This window comes from Peromyscus californicus, unplaced genomic scaffold, assembly GCF_007827085.1.
Source record: "Peromyscus californicus insignis strain IS unplaced genomic scaffold, ASM782708v3 Scaffold_9__1_contigs__length_137607984, whole genome shotgun sequence".
Lineage (NCBI taxonomy): Eukaryota > Metazoa > Chordata > Mammalia > Rodentia > Cricetidae > Peromyscus > Peromyscus californicus.
Genome location: NW_026294617.1, coordinates 80093670 through 80111772, shown reverse-complemented (window position 1 = coordinate 80111772; position 18103 = coordinate 80093670). Strand labels below are relative to the sequence as shown.

Genomic DNA, 18103 nt, shown 5'->3' with positions numbered 1-18103 from the left:
ACTTTTGTGTGACACTTACACACATGACTATTGGGTCCAAGTGACCTTAGTCCCAATCACTTAGACTCTCACTTGAGGCAATATCCAATATTGTCTTTCCTGGTGGGTAGAATGGGTCGGCGGCAATAATAGCTACTTCTTTTTAAAATTGCTCTTTCATTTACTTATCTTTCTTTTGTGCCTGTACATAAGTGTGGCCTGTGTGGGTGGGTGTCACGTGCATGCCACATCTTGTGTGTGGAGGCCAGAGGCTAACTTGCTGTAGCCAGTTCTCTGCTTCCATGACGTGGGTCCCAAGGATTGAACTTGGGTCATTAGGCTTAACAGCGAGTGCCTTTACCCACTGAGCCACCTCACCAGTCCCAGCAATGTCTATTTCACAGGATGGTTATACATGAAATGAATGTCACTGAAATACTTAGCGCCAGAACAGGAAGGTTCAATCAGTCATTCTCCTCAGTAATATGGGAGTCTTATGTCTGAAGACCTCCATTAAACCCGGCCATTTGTATGCTGTGGGATGGTCTATATGTCAAATGCTCTGATTGGTCAATAAATAAAACACTGATTGGCCAGTGGCCAGGAAGGAAGTATAGGCGGGACTAACAGAGGAGAACTGAGAGAACAGGAAGGCGGAAGGAAGACACTGCCAGCCACTGCCATGACAAGCAGCATGTGAAGATGCCGGTAAGCCACGAGCCACTTGGCAAGGTATAGATTTATAGAAATGGATTAATTTAAGATATAAGAACAGTTAGCAAGAAGCCTGCCACAGCCATACAGTTTGTAAGCAATATAAGTCTCTGTGTTTACTTGGTTGGGTCTGAGCAGCTGTGGGACTGGCAGGTGAGAGAGATTTGTCCTGACTGTGGGCCAGGCAGGAAAACTCTAGCTACATTTGTATGTCAGTGGGGTCACCCGTCATAGATGCTCACAAAAAACTACCTCACAAGACAGACCGTCAGGAGGTGGTGGAACAGCAGGATCATGTGACCCCGGCTGCTCATTCTGTGACAGCAGCTGCTGGGCTATGAGGACCCTGCCCAGTGACTACATGCAAACCAGGTTTTACTACTTGGAACGTGTCAGCCTGCTTGGACACAACTGACTCAGGGCTTGCTGGCCTCTACCTTCTTCAGTCCTCAGCCTAGAGCAGACCTATTTCAATGGTTCCTCTCAACATCTGGGGCCGGACATCTGGCTCAGGGGTTAAGAGCACTGGTTGCTCTTCCAGAGGACCCAGGTTCGATTCCCAGCACCCACATGGCAGCTCGCAACTGCCTGTAACTCCAGTTCCAGGGAATCCGACGCCCTCTTCTGGCCTCTAGCACACCAGGTACACAGCACGCAGACATGTATGAGGCAAAACATCCGCACACATAAAATTAAAAAGAAAGCAGTGGATGACCTGAACAATGACCACAGTCCCTGTGCGTCTCCCTCTCTGACCAGGAGGCAACGAGGCTTGTTTCACCTTTGTCTCTCATGGTGGTCACATGGTTGGGACTCAGCTGGAGTCAGCTGAGCCGGGAAGGATCAAATGTTTCCTGTATCAGTGACCTAGCTCAGAGGCCGTAGAGTGTGACAGGCTACTTTTCAGAGGGGAAAAAAAAAAAAAACATAGTCTGGAATAAGGTAGAGAGGAGAAGGCTAGCTAAAGACTTTGAGGCTTGAGGTTGTCTCACACAGCCCCTGGAGGAGGCTACCAGAGGAGCATCCAAGCAGGTTCCCAAGGCCAGAGGAGACTCAGCGTCCCCAGTAACCAAGCTGGTGATGAGCCCCAGCCTGAATCCTCTATCTCTGCCTTGTATTTCCAAGCTAGGTCCCTCCTCCCCTCCTAAAGCCTGATCCTGGAGCTGTTGATCCTAATGGCCATAAATCTCCTTTTCTACACTAGCCTCTTCCTTGATGGACTCAGGGTGTTGCTCCTCATACACAGAGTCTGCTCCCTGCCGCCTCAGCCTTCCTCTGAGGAGCATTTATATTGAGCACTCACTGGGTACTGAGGATGTCTGCGTTTCATCTTCCTATCTAGTCTGCATGGAAGATTTTATTACCTTTATTTTTCCGGAGATCTTGAAGGAGGTGGCTGGCTGGCCCCTGTCATCTATGAGTAAGCAGCAGAGTTCGGAGTCGAACTCCGGCCCTCAGTCTGCACATCTGCAGCCATTTACTCTCCGTCCCCCCTCCTCTGCATCTGAGTCTCCCAAGCCTGCTGTGAAACTTTGTCCTCAGGGAGGCACAGGCTAGGTGAGGGAGGAAATGCAGTGTGGCCTCGACCCTGGGGGGTGTGGTGGTGGGGGCCTGCCTCTGCTCTTCTGACAGAGTAAGTGGAGCACAGGCCCCTGCCCTGCTTCTGAGCATGCTCCTGAGCCCTGGCCTGCCTGTAGGGTCAACCTAATGATGCTTTAAGTAGACCTGGAGTCTCCAGGATGGCCTAAATAAAGAAGAAGGCTATGAGAACTGCAGTCCCTTCCCAGCCCTTGGACGGCAGGTCTGGAAGTTCAGGACCTAGGGCTGAGGCATGGATATGGGGCAAAGTCTCCCACGGCAAGCACGTGGCCTCTGGGAATCACATCCTTGCATGAAGAGAACCAGGCCATTATCCCTCCTGTTTTCTTGGCAGAGGCTGGTGGGAACGGCCTGCACCAGGCCCTGGGGGACCAGGTCTAGGTCACTCACAGCCATCTAGGGAAAGGCCCCGTTTGCAGATGTGATTGTGTCTCAGACCAAGCCACAGCCCAGGAGCAAACAGGCCTATCATGCTGCCCAATCTGCCCATTCCTTCCAACCTCCTCCTGGTTGCTGGCTATGGTCTGTTGTAGGATATCTTGTTTATGTTGCATGCTTGTTTAACTCTGTGAAGCTGTGTTACTGTGCCTCTAAAACTCCTCATGGTCTAATAAAGAGCTGAATGGCCAATGGCAGGGCAGGAGAGAGAGTTAGGTAGGGCTGGCAGGCAGAAAGAATTAATAGAAGAAGAAATCTGGGAGAGGAGAGATCTAGAGGCCAGAGAAGGAGGACCCAGGGGCTAGCCACCCAACTACACAACCAGCAATGGAGTAAGAAAGAAAGGTATACAGAATAGAAAAGGAAAAGCCCCAGAGGCAAGAGGTAGATGGGATACTTTAAGTTAAGAAAAGCTGGCTAGAAACAAGCCAAGCTAAGGCCGGGCATTCATAAGTAATAATAAGATTCCGTGTGTGATTTATTTGGGAGCTGGGTGGCGGGCCCCCCAAAAGAGCAAAAACAACCAACAAGTCTGTGAGACTGAAGGATGCCCTTCTGCCTGGGCTTAGGAAAGCTGTGGTCCTACAGTGGCAGGTGGGCAGCTAGGCAGGCTGGAGGTCAGTGTCACCCAGCTGGGAGGTTGTCTTGAAGGATCTGCTCTTTCCCTTGGGTGTGCTTTTGAGTCCCACATGCTTCAGACCCAGAGCCAAGGTGAGGCACAGAGGCCAATAAAGCAGGTGAGGCCCTGGGGCCCTCACTCAGAAAGCCCCGTTGGTCCTCCGTTGTGTGGAGTTCTCCAAAAGCAGAATTCTTTAGACTTGGTTCTTGTGGGGAGACGAGGAAGAAGCCACAAGGCTGGGAGCTCCCCTTTTCAAAGGATATCTACTGCCCCGAGACAGCCACTCAGAATAAAAGACAGGGTCATGGGGCCCCGTGGCTTTGAAGCAGGCCCTGCTGTTCCTTAGCCAGCATTCCTTCTCCGCTCTGCTTCCTCCTGCTCTTTAGATCCCAGAATTGGTGGGAAAAAATTCAAATGATGCGTTTTCCCAGTTCAGAGACACGTGGACATAGTGAGAGGGATGGACTGCTGGGTTTAGTCCCAGTTCTACCTCTTACTAGTCATGAGAGCTGGAATTAACTTCACTGTACTTACGCTCCCTCCTCTATATACTGGAGAATGTGGACTAACTGTCCCTATCTACAGAGTTGGTATTTGCTGGACATATAAGTAACATTCAGCACCCAGCAACAATCAAATAGTGAGGTTGAGATATCAAATGCAAATTATAAAGCTCCAAGAAGCACTTAGTGCTCCTATTTGAGATGATTGGTCTCTAATTCATTTTTGCAAGAACCCCAGGGCAGGAAAAACTCAGGGGCAGCAGGGCTTGAAGCACCCTTCCAGGGCCTGCTGCCAAATCTGTTCAGGGCTTGCAGACAGCAGCCATGCTTGTGTTTCTAGCTTGTTAGTGTGAATATCCCCAATACCCTGAGAGGGTTTCCATCCAGCGCGCACTCAGGTAGAAACGCCCCTCAGCAAACCTCTCATCAAACACTGTAAAGAAGACATCAGTCCAGCGCAGACACATCTGGGAGCAGCAAGGAGGGATCTTCCATTTTCAAACCTGTCGCGCAGCTCTGCTCTTGAGCATGGCAGCCAAAGAGAAGGCGTAGGCAGAGGAGGGTGCCATGCAACAAGCAGCTGCCATGTAGGGAGGGCGTGGGGATGTCCTACTGTCCTTCCCAGCTGGGCTCGGAAGCTCGCAGCAAGTGAATCCCACAGGTCATGCTCTAGGACGCAAGCGTGGACATAGATTTCTGCCAGAGAGACCCTCCTGTTCTCAGCCTTCCACCGACGGGGAACGCAAACTCTGGCTGTAAGGAGAGTTCTTGGGGGCCAGGTCACTGAATAGACCAGTGCTGCTACTAGGTTCACAGTCTGTATCAGGAACGAACGTCAGTGGGCCATAGGAGGAGGACTTGTTATTCAAGGGACACTCAGGTGGACAAGTGGCTCAGCTTAGGTCTCACTTCCTTGGCACGCTCTTAGCCCTGGCCCCTTCCCCACCACCATACAGCACCACTGCACAAGCTTGCAGCCTACCACCAGCTGGGTCACTGTTGAGAAGTGCTATCATAGAGAAGAGCACACCCACGAGGAGCCCTCAGCAAAGATAAACTCACGTTTCTGCCATACCTCTAGCCCTGTGATTTTGTGCACACCACTGAACCGTCTGCCACTGATCTCTTGTGGTCCAAATGTTGGAGGCAGAGGGGTGGCAAAGGGCCGCACAGAAGGAGGGAGGCACTCCGGATGATCACCTGGCTGTCAGATGCTATCTGAGAGGTGTAGAAGCCTGCCTGCCTTGTGGTTAAGGGTGTGGGCTGGGAAGCCAGACAGCCCTCACTTCATCCCCCTGCCCCCCAGCCTTGGCATCCTCAATTGTGAAATGAGAATAAAAATTAAACCTTCCTTGTTGGATTGTCGTGACAGTAACGGTCATCATCGCCACCTTCCTTACACTCCTGATGCATTTGGATGGCATGTGCGCTGGCAGCAATGCCGACCTTGACTTCGAGACCCTGGTCAGTGCCATCCAGTTAGCCTCTAAGACTCACTTTCCTCATCCAACACCAGAACAATAAATAGTAATCAGCACACACAGATCAGAATGGTCTCAAGATTAATGTGGCTGTCTCCTCACAGCTCAACGCAGAAGAGCTCTAAGAAGCGGCTGCTATCCGGGAACCACCACCTTCCTCTTTCAGAAAGTGGGTGCAGTCTGCTCAGGCAGTCAACTTTCAGATGACCTATTAGTAAGGCCAAAGGAATCTGAGTAACTGTCTGCAGGAATGCACCCTCCAGGACCGCAACCCAGCCTCGGGGGGCGGGGGGATGGTGAAGGTGGGGGCCCAGGTTGCACATCACTGCCTAGCAGGTACGTGTTGACTGACCACAAAGTCAAGGTGAGGGACTTTCATCAGAACCTCGTTCAGTAAGAGCCCTGAGTGTGAAGGCACCCCAGGTCACTGAAAGACCATGTTCCTGACCTCCCCTCCCAGCATTACTGGGCTCCGCAGGGACAAGCCCCAGCTTGGGAGCTGGAGAAAAGACTGAGCTTCAGGGCCCAGGGGTATTTGCACAGGGAGGAGGTGGAAGTTGTTTCAGAAGCTTGATTCATTACAGCAGCAATCTCTGTCAAACAGGTTTCTGCAGTTCAGGGAGACCTCTTTGTTCTATTGTTCCAGACAGCCAGACAGGCCTCCCTGCAACCCTGGAAGCGGGCAGTGGGGCGGGAAGGAAGCCCCCTGGAGTCTTGCCAGCAGGCGGCTGCCAGCAGCAGCTCTGATCACACAACACCAAGGATCCGATTCTGTCTGATTATAGCCTGTAAACCTGGGGGCTGAGGGTAGCCAGGGTCTGTAAAAGGCAGCTGACACCACATTAAAAAAAAAAAGCAAGTCTAGATCCCAGGAATACTTGAGGAGGATTTCAGCTCTGCAAGTCTATGATGGGAATCCAGCCCAGCAATGGATATTTAAAAGACTAGCTCTCAGGCAATTTGGTTTTGATGCAATAGAATATTACTCAATCTTTAAAAACATAGTCAAGACAGATAGCTACTACATAGTTAGTATATATGTGTGTATGTGTAGCATTATACTAAAAGATGCCAGATACAAAAGGCTAGACATTATATAAAATATCCAGAACAGATAGACAAATAGTAAGCAATTGGTGGTTGTCATCCATGGAGAGGGTCAGTAGTGGGAGTGGCCATCCATGGGTATTGTTGGTAAAGGCTTGGAGTGAGATGGTGCTGGTATCTGCACAGCCTTGTGAGTATAAAAATCCCCACTCCAATGTTAGCTATAAAGACTGACTGTTATAGTGTGGGTTGTCTTGACTTTAGGAATCACATGATTACAAAGGTCTAACTACTTGTTCCACACACATTTACTGGGCGTCTGCCCTGTCCAGCCACTGTAAGGAATCAGGCTCACATTGATGGATGAGGCACCTAGGTCCTTTTCTCCCAGTGCCCCTGTGGTCTCTTGGATTGGGCTGAACTCAGAGTCCCTATTTCTTAGTCTCAAGCTAAGATCTCTCTTGTTGACGTTGGTTGACTGACTGGTTTGGGGTTTGAGGTTGTTTGGTTGTTTGTTTGAGTGATTTGAGACAGGGTTTGATTCAGTCCGGGCTAGTCTTGGATTTGATGTATAGCTGAGGATGACCTTGAATTTCTGATCCTCCTACTTCGACTGACATTGCAGGCCTGCACCACCACACTCAGTTTTTGCAGTGCTGGGGATGGAGCCCAGGGCTTCCTGCATGGTAGGCCAGCACTTGCCAGTCCTAATCTCCACTGGAGTGCTTCTCTAGACCCTGCCCTCCGGCAGTGGCTGAGGATCCCGGTGACCATCATATAACTCCACATTTCCTGAAGCGGTGGTCCTCAAACCTGATGGTCCACCATGACTCGCCTCAGAGCAGAGTCCCATAAAAATCACAGGGTCTGAAGGTTTTGTTTGAACCAGCCCAAAATGACCTTTGCTCTCATAGCTGCACACCTGTCAAGTTCAGGAACCTCTGCCCCAACTCCTCATGGCCAAAGCCTGGTGGCCAGGCATCCCAAATGATGTGCCTTGACTTCCCTGGCTGTATTCTGGATTGCTCCAGGCCTCCCCCCACTCCCCTCATCTGCACTTTCACCTTCCCTCAGGAGGCTCTGTCTTGTGGATCACTGCCTTGGGGAACTGGCATTTTGCCTCTTGCAACATTTATTCTTCTGTCCCTTTTCTCTCCATCGGTGTTGATAAGATGGAAACCCGGGGGAGTTGTCCACAGTGCAAGAATAGCTAAGTTACCCTTCACTGGCAGAGAGTCATTTGCTCTCTAAAAATAGGCTGCATGCTCTGCTCTGTCCTCACTTTTCAGCAGATATCTCTAGAGCGTTCCTATGCACAGATGGTGTTTTACAGAGGAACATGTTTATCAGAGGAATAAGTTTATTATTATGTTAAGGTCAGATTGATTTATACAGGTTTGATCATAAACACACACACACACACACACACACACACACACACACACACACACACACACACACACCCCCGTAAGACTAGGATGTTTTAGTATTTTCCTGTGTGCTCATTCCCAGTTTGAGTAGCTGAGCACAATGGTCACAAGTTACCCAAGCTGGCCTTGAACTACTGATGCTCCTATGTCCTCCCCAACACTGGGATTACATGCCCAGCTCCGTGGCTTTCTTGGAAGTTCTACTGTTCCCATGGCTGAGTGTACCACTGAAGACACACTCACACCTACCAGGTGACCACTAGAGGGGGTCGATTTCCTGCAATTGAACTGGAACTGTGAGGGCTCAGGAAGGTGAGAAGCCAGTTCCTGCCAATGGCTAAGCAGACGGGTGAGGGGAGGAATGGGGGTGGGGAAGGGGTGTCCTACCTGGGTCACTCTTCTCTGCAAAGGCCACGATGTGGATCCCGTTCAAGTCGTCTTCCTGAAAGAGCAAAGAATCACAGGTTCATCTCAAGAGGAGAGAAATTCAGATGAGTGTCACGGACAACAAGATGGAGGTCGGCATGGAGAGGGGGACAGGGGATGGATACGGACACTGAGGCCCAGAGGAGGAGGACAGGCACACGTAAAGGAAGCAGATGCTGATGGGTGGCTGGCAGCGCACATGGAACTTTGATAAGGGACTCGGACCAATGGTTTCTAAGACAGGACAACAGACACAAGAGATAGCAATATATAGTTCTCACTCCTGTGGTCTGGTGCGTCCCGAGAGCAGCAGCAAAGGGGAAACCGTTGAGAGTGTAAGTCTGGCTTATCAGAGGCTCCAAGGCAACAAAACTCTGGAAACAGCTCTAGCGAATTTAACAGTTTCAAGACAGTTCTGCGAATGTGACAGTTTTGAAGTTCCCCACCAGGAGATATCATCAGGGATGGAACAGATGACAGGGAGTCCGGAGCATGGCTGGCAGATCCCGATCCCCTGCCTAGAGCAGGAAAGAACCCTCAGCTCAACTAGGTCTCTGGTGCTCACACAAGAAAGGAAGATTCAACCAGTGTCTCTGGTTGGAGAAACAGAGCCCGTGGAGCAATTCAGGAACGCCACCACAGGAGTGCATGGTGTCCAAGGAGGCCGGAAGAGGGTGTTAGAGCCCCTGAAATTAGAGGCACAGGTGACTGTAAGTGGCCTGATGAAGGTGCTGGGAACCAAACTCAGGTCGTCTGCAAGAACAGCAAATGCTCTTAACCCCTGAGCCACCTTCCCAGCCCCCAACAGGAGCGTTTCTATGAGTGTGAGAGGCTCCAAGGAGAGTTCGGAATTTGGTACTGTGGAGGTTTTATGATGTCACTAAGGAGGGGGTGCCAGAGCAGGGAAAGTAAACCAGGGAACTTGCCAGAAAGCAAAGAGCATTTCATAGTTGCCCATCTGGGACAGGAAGTCCACCTGCCTGTACCGCCGTTGTGTTGATAATTTACTGGAGAAGGAAGAGTGAGGGTGTGGAGCAGCCTCTTGTTGAAGAAATGAGACCTTCTGGAGACTCCATGCTATGAGGCGGAGAAATAAAGCCCGGTGCATGCTGATGACAGCTGACAGACAAGAGAGACTCCCTGGGAACCCTTGTGTCCAATCAGAGTCATCCTACGGGGGTGGGGGACCCAAGCCCCCACCCCCGTTTCCATTTCGATTGCTTTTAATGCTGCTGCAATCCTATCTAAATGCTAATTTTTCCCCTTTGAGTTTGGGATGAACAAAACCTCCAAAAATTCAAAGATAGATTAAATAGAAAATATTATTATTAAAAACAAGAGAGTGGGCTCTGCGTTGGTCAGATTCTCCGGGGAATTGAATGTTACAGATATATATGTGTGTGCACCAGGTTATTAGGAAAACCCGACAGTGACCAGGAGGAGAGTCTGAAGTTCACTGTTGTACATTTGCTATTATTGCCAGACAGACTACCCCGGTCAGGTCTCATTAGGCGGCCCCATGTCTCTGTCGCCTGCCATCAGCTGGAATTGAGCACCCATAACTCCGTGAAGCAGGCTTCATTTCTGCCTCCCCTTCTAGAGTGCACTTGGAAATTGGTTTTAGAATTAAGAATCCATATTCATTTTCTGACAGGCTGCTCCAAGTAGGGCTGTCACTGCCTTGAACTGAGATGGGCCCTGGGTGAGCACTGTCAGAGGGACAGAGGGGCTCTTTCCAAGCGTCTCAGGCATTCGGGAGCATGAGCCTGTATCGAACACCTGTGGAGATGTGGGCAGACTGTGCTGGATGCTGGGAATCTTCCTCAATAAACTGGTGGAGAGGAATCCACGTGCAAACCCGTGAGTCAAACGCACATCATATTCCTATTCAGTTCTTAAAGAATCACAAGGACAGCCGGGCGGTGGTGGCGCACGCCTTTAATCCCAGCACTTGGGAGGCAGAGCCAGGCGGATCTTTGTGAGTTCGAGGCCAGCCTGGGCTACAGAGTGAGTTCCAGGACAGGCACCAAAGCTACACAGAGAAACCCTGTCTCAAAAAAAGAAAAACAAAAATCAAAACAAAAAAATCACAACGACTTATCTAAAGCCACAGATAGCAGTGACCTCGGTGGGACTGACTGGTTCTGTCTAGCCCAAAGACCCTCTGTGTTAGTTCCCCCTGTCTGGCATGACAAAGGGTCATAAACTGGGTAGCTGATCAACAACAGGAATCAGGGAGACTTGTTTCTCACTGTTCCAGGGGTGGGAAGTCCAAGGTGCCCTCAGCAAGGAATTCAGTGTCGAACAAGGCTTGCTTATTCTTTGGTCTTTGGTCCTTTTTTTTTTTTTTTTTTTTTTAGATAGCAACTTTTTTTATTAAGAAATTTTTTTCCATTTTACATACCAATCACAGATCCCTCTCTTCCTTCCTCCCGCCCCTCCCTGACAAACCACCCTCGATAGCAACTCCTTATATAGCCCCAGCTGACCCTGAACTCACTATGTAGCCCAGGCTGGCCTCAAACTTATTAGGCTCCTTCTGGGAGTACATGCATGATTCACCATGCCCAACTTGGGGCTACTTTCATAAGGGCAATCCCAACTATGACAGCTCCGTCATGCTGACTTCTCACCCTCCAAAGGCCCCACATTTAACATCAGGTTTCTAAAACATGAATTTGAGTCTGAGATGCGCATATAGACCACGGTACCGACAGCAAATGGCAAAGCAATGTTTATGAGGAAGCCCGTTGCTGCTGCATACTAGGAACATGGTTAAAGAGGCTAAAAGGGGCCTGTAATACAGTGGCCGTGCACCGGACCCCAACAAGCAGGGGATGTGGACCCCACTAGTCAACACGCTCCTGGAGATTCCTCAGCTTTTTGTCTGTTCCTGCCTTACAATGGACGTCCTGGCTTTGGGTTGTGGATGTTGAAATTACTCTTATTGTTATTGTTATTATTATTGGCTTATTTATGAATTATTATTATTGTTAGTATCATTATTGTTGCGTGAGCATGATGTGGGAAAGGAAGCATGTCACAGCATGCATGTGGAGGTCAGAGAACAACTCTGTGGAGTCAGTTTTATGTGGGTTCTGGGGGTTGAAGGCAGGTTCCCAGGCCTGTGCTGCAAGTGCCTTAACTAGCTAAGCCATCCCTCACCCCCCCACCCCCCCAAACAGTGGGAGAGAGCCTCAGCAGAATGACAAGCCAGCACTAAGTCTGGATAGGCTCCCTCACCCCCAAGTTCTCTGAACACTAGAAACAGTGGGTTCCCCTCGGATTTCCACACAGCAAATATCACTAGCCACCGTCTTCTTCCATGGCAAGGCATGGCACGGCTTTGTGTGGGCTGCTGGCTTAAAAACATGCACAGCTGAGAGAGCTAAAGGTAAACTGTGCTTTAGCCCAGCTCGCTTTCCTGTCTTGTGCAACTGTCTGGCAACGTCAGCAAGAGCGGCTGGAAGTGAAGACTTTTAAGTCCGTGAACTGGTCCCTTTCTGCACTATCTACAGTATAACTTCTTGTGGACACGTGACCCACGGAGATGCCGCTCTTTGGAGCAGTGCCCCCTCGCTTGGGCACAGGGGCCGGGGGAGAAGACCCTTCTGACCAACTGGTGTCTGATTTTCCTTTTCAAAAATGCAAAGATGGCCCTAGATGACCTGTGGTACCTTTTTCCCTATTTAGGGACTTGGAGGAGGGTTGCCCAGATCATGTGACCAGTCCAGACTGCAGTGTTGGGAAGGAATGAACCGTTCTAGCTCCCTTCTCTATTTCGATTAAACTTATTGAATAAAAAGAAAGCTGAGAGTTGGTCCCAGCAGGGCCAAGCAAACACATTCTTCCCACCTCTGCCTGTGCTGGGAGGGGAGGATTTCAGGAACTCCTAGGCTCAGGGGCAGGGAGGGGACACAGCCGTGGGGATCCCGGTCTTGGGTGTGATATGGTGTCAGAGAGGAGAGTCCTGGAGTGGGAATACTTCTGCAGTTGCATTCTCTCCCTTCCCAGAGCCTCAGGGATAAAGAACAGAAGGACTGAAGACACCAGAGATGAGAAAAAGCAGTAAGTGCTCTCACTTTAAAATGGTATTTCATGTTCTGAAGAAAGACTGGGAACCTGTTGTAGGGTCAAGGGCAATGAAGAAATAGAACAGCCAAGTTCAAGTGTCAGGATCTGCATTAGATCCTGGGCCGCTGTCAAAGAGGCTTTCTCTCGAAATAAAGGATATTAGTGGGACTCCTGGCCAATTTGAGTAAGGTCTATATAGTTAGATGAATATTGACTTCTGGATTTTTTTTTTTTTTCGAGACAGGGTTTCTCTGTGTAACAGTTCTGGCTGTCCTGGAACTCATTTTGTAGACCAGGCTTGCCTTCAGTGATTTCTGGATTTTAATCACTATGGCTATGAGAGAAAAACACTTGAAATATTTGGGGATTTTTATATCAGCTACAGAATTCTCAACTAGCACAGAAATATATGCACATATATGCATTTGCATAGGAACATATTTATATATATGAGAAGAGAAAGAAAAAAACTAAGGTGGTGAAATATCAACATTTGAGGACTCTGGGTGAAGAGATAATAGATTTTTCACATCATTTTATAAATCTGAAACTTACTTGAAATATTATGAGATTTATTTGGGGGGGTGTTCTGATTTTTTGGTTTGTTTTACTTTTGATTTTCTTTTTTAATTTGATCATGTGGTTCTGGAAGCTGACCTTTCTAGATGCCATCATGTCGGAATGTCAGAAGTCTGGACAATATTACAGGTATTTGCTATTCCTTTATGTTCAGTAACAAGCCCTTTAAAGGTTAGTTCACTGAATGTTTGCCTTCAGAAACTGTAGCAAGTCCAATGCTAGGAGTGTCAAGTTACTCCCTGTTCAACCATGATGCCCAACTATGAGTTTAAACTTTAAGTAAACAAATGTTTCCATGTTAATGCCCAACACCACAATGGTAGCCTGTGGGGACATGGCCACTTTAGGGAGAGATACTGGAGAAAACATGAGATATGGGTCCAGATAGCCTTGCATCCCAAGAACTAATGCTTATTAGTTATGTGTCCTTGAATAATTAACCTAGGATGATCATAGTTTTTCTCTATGCAAAATGGGCTAAAATGGTATTTGTCCTACGTCAGAGAGCTGGCAGTTCTGAGTGAAATACGAGCAATGGCCTAGAAGACATCCCCCAGACTCTGCTTGGTTTTTGTCCATAGACCCCAGAGTAGAGTTGAGGTGGGAGTGGGATGCACCTCCAAAGCCTGTCAACGATCTGGTTTAGCCACCTGACAGTCTATGACACAGACCTAGGGGAGGAGCTGACATCTTCATCTTCTGGTGTCTCTAGTTGCCTTTAGTTTTGTCTGTAGCATTTTTAGAGACAAGATATTTGTTAACCAAGGTATTTATTATTTAGAGATACTTATTAACCAAGCGCCTGCCATGTCCTGAACACCCCATCTCACTTGTCCTCACAAAAAGTCCCCATGACGACATGACAAGATACAGACACAAGAATACTCAATGGCAGATACTGGACTTGAATCCAGGTTTCTACGACTTTGTAGACTGGGGTTCTTCCACTAGGCTGCCTGACCCAGCTGGTGGCACATGAATGGGAGCCAACCACTAAGGAAAATGAATTTCAGCAATATCACCTAGAGAATAGTACCCAAGAGGACCATACTGGACACCTGTGCTTTATATGAGCATGAAGCCATCCATGTTCCCAATACTTTACTCTCTAGATGTCCACCCTGGTCAATAAGACTTGGCTTTGCCATTTCCTTACCCATGTTTCAAACATGTCCTCTGGGCGCAAGCGACGTAGCGTGGGTCTGAAAAAAAAAAAAAAGAGGAGCTTCCTTGAATAGGGATTGCCACAGTAGAAACTGAGTCTCAGCTCTATGCAAATGAAACACTGATTCATCTGCTTGAACCCGAGGAGCCCTGAATCCATCTCTGACCCAAGGAAACAGAACTTTTCCACTTGCTGAGTCAGGAGAGCACTAGGCCCAAAACACTCAGCCTAGTCACAGACCTGTTAGATCCAAGGCACCCCAAGTACAAGGGGATGGGTCAGAGAGAACAGAGACAGCACCTTCCCAGTGTTCCCTCCTCACAGATAGGGACCACTCCTGAGAGCCCAGGGGCAATCCTGAACAAGGAAATGGGGCAGACAACAATTATTCCAGTGCAGAATGCCAGTTTTTATCATTAGGGTCATCCCTCAAAACTAACAACAGTAAACGTCATGTTGGTCCTGCCTCGCATTGTCTTTCTGCAGGGACAGACTGTCTAGGTGCAGGGGTCATGGCGCATCAGGCTCACTGAACACATTTGTCTGTGGTGGTATTTTACTTGTACTGAAATGTGATTTTAATTGTATGTTAATAAATAAAGTTGCCTGGGGGTCAGAGCTATTAGAGCCATAGCAAGTGCGTGGCGGCGGTGGCGTATGCCTTTAATCCCAGCACTTGGTAGACAGAGCTAGGTAGATCTCTGTGTGTTCAAGGATACAGCCAGCATTGGAGACACACGCCTTTAATCTCAATACCATAGAGGACCTGGAGGGCTGTACATACAGGCAGTGACGAGGCAGTCACGTGTTTGGGTTTACAACCAATGAGAAGGCAGAACAGCTAGACTATATAAAGATGAACAGACAGGAAGTAAATCCCTTTTGGAGAGCTCTCTTGGCTGAAGCAGGAAGGGTAAGGCTCTTAGTTCTGACCTCTTGGCTTTCTTCTCTGAATCGGCTCTGTGTTTCTTATTTAATAAGACGGTTGGTTACATCTACATTTGTCCATGCCAGGGAGGGAGGAAAAGGTGAAACAGAGGGTCCACTACCGTGACCCATGTTCCCAGGTGGCTCCTCCCTCCCGAGAAGAGGCAGAAGACTCCAGCTGGTGGGCCAGACCAGGCCAAAGCCTCTTGCTTGTGTAACTAGACCCTGCCTGGGACACTGTCACACCCATTTGTTTACACATGAGCATGGGCTGTTTACGTGCTCCAAGCCCAGAGCTGAACAGCTGTGACAAAGGCCGTTTGACCCCAGAACTGTGTAAATATTTACTATGTGGTTCTGCAGTGAAAAATTCTGTGGATCCCTGCTGGAGATACTGAGTCCCAGCAAATATCCCTGTCCCGGAAGTTGTCTGTGGAATGTGTAGAACTGTCCCAGGTTATTTTGTTTAATTACTCAGTCTTACTATTTACTATGTGGTTCTGCAGTGAAAAATTCTGTGGATCCCTGCTGGAGATACTGAGTCCCAGCAAATATCCCTGTCCCGGAAGTTGTCTGTGGAATGTGTAGAACTGTCCCAGGTTATTTTGTTTAATTACTCAGTCTTACCGTGCTGTCCGAGACATTGGGAGAATAACAATTCCATAAGGGTGGAGAGTAGCCGACGTTCTTCCCATAAAGCACCAGGAATGTTGCTCCCCATACAGGAAGTTGTCATTCTAAGTGTAGTTTCATTCATATCTTACTCTGGCTTGGGGTGGATGGGGGTCGGGTGGGGGTACCAACTAGAAGGCGGTGGTCTAACCCTACTGCAAATGTAGAGCCTCGTTCAGAAGTGGTGACATCCTTGATACTTACTGGTCAATGACTGACAGCGCCACCTTGGCCAGTTCTGTTCTACTGGGTGTCTTATTCTAGGTTGTTGCTCTGGGTGACTCTGGACTGTCAACACGGAGAGGCTCTTGTCCATTACCCAGACTCCTCCCCATCCCCTACATGTCATCTCAAGTACCTTTGATGCTTCTTCACAAACTCCACAAGCTCCTCTTCTGTGTACGGTTTGTTAGGGATGACACTGGGCTCGTCCATAAACGGCTCATAGAAGCCAACTTCGTTCATCTTCAAGGACAACTTCTTTGCCACCTGTAACAGGTAGAGATCAGTCATTCATTTGAACACGAGCCTGGAGTAGCCGTGGGCTACCTCCCCCAGAGGGGGTGCTTGCGCTCTCTGGTACCAACATGAGAGCTTATGGGCAATTTCTACTTAAACACTGAGTATCAGGGATTCTATCGCTTCTAGTCTGGGCTGGACTTGATCTGTGATCAAAGCAGGTTCAATAGAAAAAGACTCATCTGGAGAATAAGCATGACGAGGAGCAGTTGGAATAACAAGTCGAGAATGTAAGTGCATGGTTATCTTCCCTCGGCTGTGTTTGCCTGGGCTGGAGGAGCAAGCAGATGGTAAGAGAACACGTTCACAGGGTGACTTTAACTGAACTAATTTGGATGGGAAGGGCAATTGGTGGAAACCATTAGAGTACACAGGTTCACAGAATCAAAAGCCAATCCATTCACCTGTCCTTGATCTGCTCATAAACTCGAATTGCTAGTTAAGCTGAAGCACACTAGGGCTCTGTCTCTGTACCACGCCTGCTAGGTGTTTTGTCGGGCCCTGAGAACTGTCCACCTCTAAGACAACTAATCCTGCTTTGCCTAGGAAGGAAAGGCTTCCTGGGACAAAGGACTTCCAGTGCTAACGTGTGGATTGTTCCTAGGGAGCCAGGAGGAGTGGCTCACCCTATAACTAAGCTCGAAGAAAGCGCCCGTAGCCTGACAGATTTTTCTCTCTTGTTAAGGGGGCCACACGCCAGTGTGTTGTCAGGGCAGAATGGTTGCTGTGTTTTTCTGCAAAGCTGCTGAGCTCAGGGCCTCTCATTGTGACATGCTTTGAGAGGCCTGGAATGTGAAAGGCTCCATTGGAAGCCAAATGCCATTGTCTAGCGCAGAGCCGTGGCCCAAGAAAGCACCGGACAGAACAGTGGCTCCCTTGAAACTGCAAAGCATTGCCTAGGAGCTGGCACCTTGTGGTAGTAACCCCAACACAATGACCCAGTAACCCAGGGATTGGGACTAATGGGGGGAAGGGCGGGTGTTACATAAACTCTTGCACAAGGAGGCCTATTCTGTGGAAACACTTACGTCCACAAGCATCATCACTTGCTAATAATTCTGGGTCACTAGATTCTAAAAGACAAGCTTTAATTCCAACATTCTATGCAGGGTGAAAGCCAAGAGGCCACAGAAAGAGCTACAGTCAGGCTGGGCCTTGGTGTAAGCCCATGACCCCAGCACTGGGGAGGCTGAGGCAGGAGAATAACAGATTCAGCATCAGAGTAAACTCGGGTGAGTTCAAGGCTAGTCTCACTTATGAAGATCTTGTCTCAAGGTAAAAAGTTAAAAAGGTGGCTGAGGATGATGAAGTGCAATACTGTGAGGTTTAATCCCCAGCACTGGGGGGGGGGGGGGGGGGGGAGGAGAGAGAGAGAGAGAGAGAGAGAGAGAGAGAGAGAGAGAGAGAGAGTCAGTCAGAAAGACAGGAGGGGTGGAGTTTTCCCTCCACTTAACTGCCTCCTCTCAGGCAGGTGCAATGTGAACGACACAGTGATGAGGCAGGGGTCTGTGGGGGTGGAGGAGCAAACAGACCAGGGCCTGTATTGACACAGTCCTTTGCAAGCCTGCCTAGGGCACAACAAGCTTGAAAATACCAGACCCTGCTCTCTGGGTTCACTCACTCACTCACTCACTCACTCACTCACTCACTCACTCACTCTCACTCACTCTATGTTCTAAGAACCAGGCTTCCTTCCAGGTGATGAGAAATGATTAATATGAACAAAACCGTAATACTATCGAGCACAAAGCCTGCTTACTACGTGCTGGCCACAGCCGCAAAGGGCCTTAGGGTGGTTGCGTTGTGGAGCGCTCGCTTTGAACGTGGACAGAGCCGGCACTCTGCTCTGTCTTACGGACGAACAATTTGGATGAGCAATTCATCAGGACAGAAGGGCAGGGCCACGATCTACACCCAGAGGCTAAAGAGAG

The 18103-nt window shown here is 48.9% G+C and overlaps 1 protein-coding gene across 1 annotated transcript in view; it reads right to left on the bottom strand.

The window, feature by feature from the left end:
• The window catches only part of Casq2 (calsequestrin 2), a 66170-nt gene that overhangs the window by 6747 nt on the left and 41320 nt on the right, over positions 1 to 18103 (bottom strand). The window contains exons 6-8 of the mRNA XM_052731506.1: positions 16012 to 16142; positions 14046 to 14091; positions 8198 to 8252 (exon numbers count right to left, since the gene is read on the bottom strand). Coding sequence (XP_052587466.1) covers positions 8198 to 8252; positions 14046 to 14091; positions 16012 to 16142 — 232 coding nt within the window. The remainder of the gene's footprint in view (positions 1 to 8197; positions 8253 to 14045; positions 14092 to 16011; positions 16143 to 18103) is intronic.